Source organism: Trematomus bernacchii, unplaced genomic scaffold (genome assembly GCF_902827165.1).
Source record: "Trematomus bernacchii unplaced genomic scaffold, fTreBer1.1, whole genome shotgun sequence".
NCBI lineage: Eukaryota > Metazoa > Chordata > Actinopteri > Perciformes > Nototheniidae > Trematomus > Trematomus bernacchii.
The window spans coordinates 291205-298001 of NW_022987781.1; the positions used below are offsets into that span (position 1 = coordinate 291205).

Genomic DNA, 6797 nt, shown 5'->3' on the forward strand with positions numbered 1-6797 from the left:
GTCCAGTCTGATCACCCTTGATGGTCCAGTCTGATCACCCTCTGATGGTCCAGTCTGATCACCCTCTGATGGTCCAGGCTGATCACCCTCTGATGGTCCAGTCTGATCACCCTCTGATGGTCCAGTCTGATCACCCTCTGATGGTCCAGTCTGATCACCCTCTGATGGTCCAGTCTGATCACCCTCTGATGGTCCAGTCTGATCACCCTCTGATGGTCCAGTCTGATCACCCTCTGATGGTCCAGTCTGATCACCCTCTGATGGTCCAGTCTGATCACCCTCTGATGGTCCAGTCTGATCACCCTCTGATGGTCCAGTCTGATCACCCTCTGATGGTCCAGGCTGACCACCCTCTGATGGTCCAGTCTGATCACCTCTGATGGTCCAGTCTGATCACCCTCTGATGGTCCAGGCCAGACGTGTTTTATAACTGTGAAAAACCCCACAGTTACTCAGGAAGGTACAGAGACCAATGTAGGATTACATGACACTTATTATACAATTCCTCAGTATATATCTAATCTCATATCACAGTATTAATTATAATGATATGTTTCCCAGCCTTGGTCCACAGTAGGTACATTAAACCTTTCTTTCTCCTCCTTCAGCCTGTCGAGCGTCAGCATGGATTCTAACAGAGTGATTGAGACTCATTGAGCGAGTGTTGTAATGATTTCCCGTCAGACAGGATGCATGGAGGCTCGTTAGCGTCAGCAGCTAACATCAGTTCTGGTTCTGGTGTGTTTGTGCAGCTCCAGAATCAGCAGAGACGGAGTCAGACTGTGGCTCCAGCCGAGCGCGCGCCGACACCGGACTCTACATCTGCATGCTGAGGTGAGAGACATCATCACACCTTTAATTATCACTGTCATTAGCAGGTGAGAAACTCATGAAGAAACAATTAAAGGGCCCATGTCATGCTTTTCCACACACCACGCACATACTCACTCAGCCTAAGCTCCACACACACACTCACTCAGCCTAAGCTCCACACACACACTCACTCAGCCTGAGCTCCACACACATACTCACTCAGCCTGAGCTCCACACACACACTCACTCAGCCTGAGCTCCACACACACACTCACTCAGCCTAGCTCCACACACATACTCACTCAGCCTGAGCTCCACACACACACTCACTCGGCCTAAGCTCCACACACACACTCACTCAGCCTAAGCTCCACACACACACTCACTCAGCCTAAGCTCCACACACACACTCACTCAGCCTGAGCTCCACACACATACTCACTCAGCCTAAGCTCCACACACACACTCACTCGGCCTGAGCTCCACACACACACTCACTCGGCCTGAGCTCCACACACACTCACTCAGCCTGAGCTCCACACACACACTCACTCAGCCTGAGCTCCACACACACACTCACTCGGCCTAAGCTCCACACACACACTCACTCAGCCTAAGCTCCACACACACACACTCGGCCTGAGCTCCACACACACACTCACTCGGCCTAAGCTCCACACACACACTCACTCAGCCTGAGCTCCACACACACACTCACTCGGCCTGAGCTCCACACACACACTCACTCAGCCTGAGCTCCACACACACACTCACTCAGCCTGAGCTCCACACACACACTCACTCAGCCTGAGCTCCACGCACACACTCACTCAGCAGGAGCTCAGACCCCACGCAGCAACCAGGAACGACAGCAGTAACCCAGCTCACACTGTCCGCTCCTCGAGCCTCAGAGGGCGGAGCAGCGAGCCCCCCAACCCCCCAACACGGCCCCCAGACCCCACGCAGCATTCCCATCTGTTTGTCATTACTGGTGTCATTTCCTGGTTGCTAACAAACGCCATTGTAAAACATAATCACTGATGTTCTGCTGTAACGGTGGTGGACTCATCAGAACAGAGTGGGCGAGCTGACCAATCAGAGCACAGTGGGCTCACAGGGAGGGGGGGCAGGAGCTCCAACAAGGCGTGTAGGACAGAGAGTGAATACACAGACTATACAGAGATGCTGTATGAGAAACCAATGTGAGTTTTGGAACATTGAACAATGTACATGTATTCTAGTAGACCTCAACTATGGAACTATGATCAGTAGAAATGGCCGTGAGTCATGGGACCTTTAAGGAAAGTTAAGTAAATAAAATGAAATACAAATAAAATAAAGTAAAACTAATTAAATTAAATATATTAAAGTAGAACCATCGTTAAATTAAATTAACATTAAATTAATTTAATTAAATAAAACATTTGTATTTATTCATATAAACATGTTGATGAGGTATCTGTTTTAGTTAGTGTTAGTTTCAGAGTTAGTGAGTGAGACACAGACGTGGTTTATTTCCACAGCCCAGTGCGCTCTGCTTTCACTTCCTGTGCGGTCAGAACTCTCTTCCTGTTTCCTGTGTGACGCACTCAGCTCTCACGAGTAAAATGACTGAACACGTGGAACGTTTCTCTCCACTGTGACCTCATTCTGGAGCAACAGCGACACAACGCTGAGAGACTTTTATTTTGAAAGACAGAAAGGAAATGTCGTTTTTTTGTTATTGTGCAGTGAATAAATAACACATGGCTGTTCCAGAAGAGGCATGTTTTTCAGAATAAAGTCACTTTATTGTAACTAGTATCTCATGGTGATGTGATTTTTTCAAAAAAAGCCCCCCAGAGTTACTCTATCCTCACAGGAAGCTTAGGAGGGACATGTTTTTCAGAATAAAAGCCCCATAGAGTGTCTATGTCCTTACAGGAAGCTTAGGATGGGATGTGTTTTTCAGAATAAAAGCCCCACAGAGTTACTTTATCGTCACAGGAAGCTTAGGATGGGATGTGTTTTCAGAATAAATCACTTTTCTTTTCTATTCTAACTAGTATCTCAGATTGAGGCTTGTTTTCAAAATAAAAGCCCCATAGAGTAACTGAAGAGGCCCGTACTTTAACGTATACTTACAGAAAACGCCTGGTGAGGCTTGTTTTTCAAAATAAAAGCCCTAGAAAGTAACTGCTTCATTACAGCAACTCAGGTTCATACTTGTTCTTCAAAATAAAAGCCCCATACGATAACTGTTTACTTACAAATTCGCCTGGTGAGGCTTGTTTTTCCAAATAAAAGCCCTAGAAAGTGACTGCGGTAATAGAAAGCTCAGGTTTAGGCTTGTTTTTCAAAATAAAGACCTAGTAGTTGACATTGTGGTAACTGAAATCTCCGGTTTAGGCTTGTTTTTCAAAATAAAAGCCTCAGAAAGTAACTGCACCATTACAGGAGGCTTGGATTTATGCTTGTTTTTCAAAATAAAAGCCCATAGTTACTTTATGGAAGGAAGGATGGACCATGTTTTCATGTTTTCAGCTCAGATTTATGCTTGTTTTTCAAAATAAAAGCCCCAGAAAGCAGCAACACAGCTTCTGTTATTGTTACTGTCCGTCTCTCCACAGGAACAAGACGTCGTGCAGTAAGATGGCGATGCGTCTCTCCGTCCTGCGGCCCAGCGAGGTGCTCCGCGCCAACGACTGCGCCCCCCCGTCGCCTGGGAATCGACCCGGCAGGTCATCCCCTTCCAGAGGGGAGGGACCATGGACTGCCCCGACCTGAAGGAGGCCGGCAAGATGGCCGACACAACACAATCTCCGTCACCTGGTACAATGTGAGGGAAATAATAAAACCTAGTATTCAATGTTTACTTCAGATTAGCTCCACGTCAGAAATGAGCATGCTTGTCATATGCTATCTCCATAGAGGCTGAATCATCATGTTAATCACATAGCTATCATATGCCTCAAATGTTGATGTAGAAGAGACATGAAGAAGAGGGGACACATGTTGATGTAGAAGAGACATGAAGAAGAGGGGACACATGTTGATGAAGAAGAGACATGAAGAAGAGGGGACACATGTTGATGAAGAAGAGACATGAAGAAGAGGGGACACATTGATGTAGAAGAGACATGAAGAAGAGGGGACACATGGTGATGAAGAAGAGACATGAAGAAGAGGGGACACATGTTGATGAAGAAGAGACATGAAGAAGAGGGGACACATGTTGATGAAGAAGAGACATGAAGAAGAGGGGACACATGTTGATGTAGAAGAGACATGAAGAAGAGGGGACACAATGTGAGTAGAAGAGACATGAAGAAGAGGGGACACATGTTGATGAAGAAAGAGACATGAAGAAGAGGGGACACATGTTGATGAAGAAGAGACATGAAGAAGAGGGGACACATGTTGATGAAGAAGAGACATGAAGAAGAGGGGACACATGTTGATGAAGAAGAGACATGAAGAAGAGGGACACATGTTGATGAAGAAGAGACATGAAGAAGAGGGGACACATGGTGATGAAGAAGAGACATGAAGAAGAGGGGACACATGGTGATGAAGAAGAGACATGAAGAAGAGGGGACACATGTTGATGAAGAAGAGACATGAAGAAGAGGGGACACATGTTGATGTAGAGAAGACATTTTGCATAATAGGTGACTTTTTAAAGCTCAGTTTTTGAAACCCTGTGTCTCTGTGATGTCAGAAATGTAAGCGCCCCCCGTTCGTTGGGGGTAACCGGCAGGTGAAGGGCGTCAGCCTGAGGGTCCACATCATGATTGGGACCTACGAGGGTCTGTACTTCTGCACCGTGAGCTACCAGAGGAGAGGAAGACCCCTCAACTTCACTCGCAGCATCAACCTCAGCGCCGTCTGTGAGACACCTATACTACATATATACTGTATATATACTGTGTGTATTTATACTACATGTGTACACAAGTAGGAAGTGTTGGAGTACAAATACTTCGTTATTGTACTTAAGTACATGTTTCTGGTATCAGTACTTTACTCCACTACTTATTTGTTTATACTACATGTATATTTATACTACACTACATGTGTGTATTTATACTACATTTGTGTATATTTATACTACACTACATGTGTGTATTTATACTACATGTGTGTATATTTATACTACACTACATGTGTGTATTTACACTACATGTGTGTATTTACACCACATGTGTGTATTTATCCCACATGTGTGTATTTATACTACATGTGTGTATTTATACTACATGTGTGTATTTACACTACATGTGTGTATTTACACCACATGTGTGTATTTATCCCACATGTGTGTATTTATACTACATGTGTGTATTTATACTACATGTGTGTATTTATCCCACAGACCTAATGAAGAAGGTTAATAATGTGTTTCTCTCAGATCCGCCCGGTCTGCCCAAACATCCGACCATCTTGAACCCGGCTAAGGAGCAGATCTTCACGGTCAAACAGGGTGAGTGAAGCATGCAGCGTTGCATCATGGGAGTTGTAGTGTTCAGCTTCAGTGTGGCTCCTCCTCTCCTCGCGTATAAAGCAGTAAAAAGAGTTTCAGATTGTGGCTAACGCTAACGCTAGCTCCCCAAATCAGCAAAATGTCCTTTTTAAAATGTTTTGGAAACTCTAAATTATTCATAAATCATTTAGAATATTTCTAAACGTTGATGCATACCCATTGATTATCTCTCAACAGGCTAATTAGTTATTTTAATAAACACTATTTGTATAACATTTCGGCTAGTTTAATTTATAACAAACATATTTTATCAGCTATTGTGCTTTTTATGCAAAAATCACATTTTGTAAAGTATCTTAGGCCCCGCCCACACGGAGACGAAACCGAAGTCGAAACCGAAGTCGATTTCAAGAAAGTCTTCCGTCCACACGGAATCGGCTCAAGAAACGTGTCCGTCCACACGAGACCGCTCGACCCGCTGGAGACACTATAGCACATATGAAAATAGAGAGGGTTGTGTTTTCTGACACTTGGTGAGTTCCCTGGAACACCGGGGACACATATTCATGTAGAAAGTACTTAGTTATAATCCAGACTACAAGAGAGCAGCATATCCTTCAAATGAAGTACTGAGAGTGCTTCTAGTCCTATTTAGAGACAAAGGGTTTCTTTCTGCACTTCAGCCTCTAGTGGCCCAAACGAGTATTACAACAACATCAACACAATAATATATTTAAACAGTTTTTCCGAAGTCAATTAGTAAAAATGATCCTGCCAAAACTTAACCGGCCTCATGACTCCATCTCAAGGAACTAAGAGAGAGGATCCTGCAGAAACCTGACCTTATGTAACTTCCACAGAGTAGATCAATGATGCATCAAATAATTGTTAAATAGTCCGTAAAAACAGACTGCCTTGAAGGATAAACACAAATAGCAATTATTATAAACTGTATTGTTAATGTAATGTGTACGTAGACACAGTAAGACGTCAATTAGAAGCATATATTTATTCAGTAACATAAGATTCAGGTTCAAGGCTTTTCTTGTCATGTGTACAGAGCCACAGTGTAGATTCCAATCTGAGGCTCCTCCCACAGAGCACACAATACACACAGATCAAATAGTGCAAGGAGAGTCGATATACAAGTCATTGGAATATGATATATTAGATCAATAATTAGCACGATGCAAACAGATGAATGTTCTGGATGTTCTTTCTAAAGTCCTGGGGCCTCATTCATAAAGCTTTGCGTAGGATTGGCGTGGGAAGGTTGCTTACGTAGGACAAAGCAAATAAATACGCAGACATTTTCTGATTCATAAAAGACAGTGTACCGGCGCAGGACGTGCGTACGGCACTCCTACGCCGGTTTCCCTTTATAAATCACAATCAACTCGAAATGCGGCGCAGCTTTTGCGAGCTTCACGTAACGCCCAATGTGCCTATAAATAGTCAAGAAACGCCCATTCATCCAGCCATCCATCCATCCACATCTACCCCATCCACATCCATCCATCCA

At 44.1% G+C, this 6797-nt stretch overlaps 1 protein-coding gene across 1 annotated transcript in view; it reads left to right on the forward strand.

Moving 5' to 3' along the window:
* LOC117497364 (interleukin-1 receptor accessory protein-like) overlaps positions 1-3617 on the forward strand; it is a 32510-nt gene extending 28893 nt beyond the window's left edge. The window contains exons 4-5 of the mRNA XM_034149322.1: positions 753-834; positions 3423-3617. Of these exons, the coding sequence (XP_034005213.1) occupies positions 753-834; positions 3423-3443 (103 nt within the window). The 3' untranslated portion in view covers positions 3444-3617. The remainder of the gene's footprint in view (positions 1-752; positions 835-3422) is intronic.
* Positions 3618-6797: the final 3180 nt, after the last annotated feature.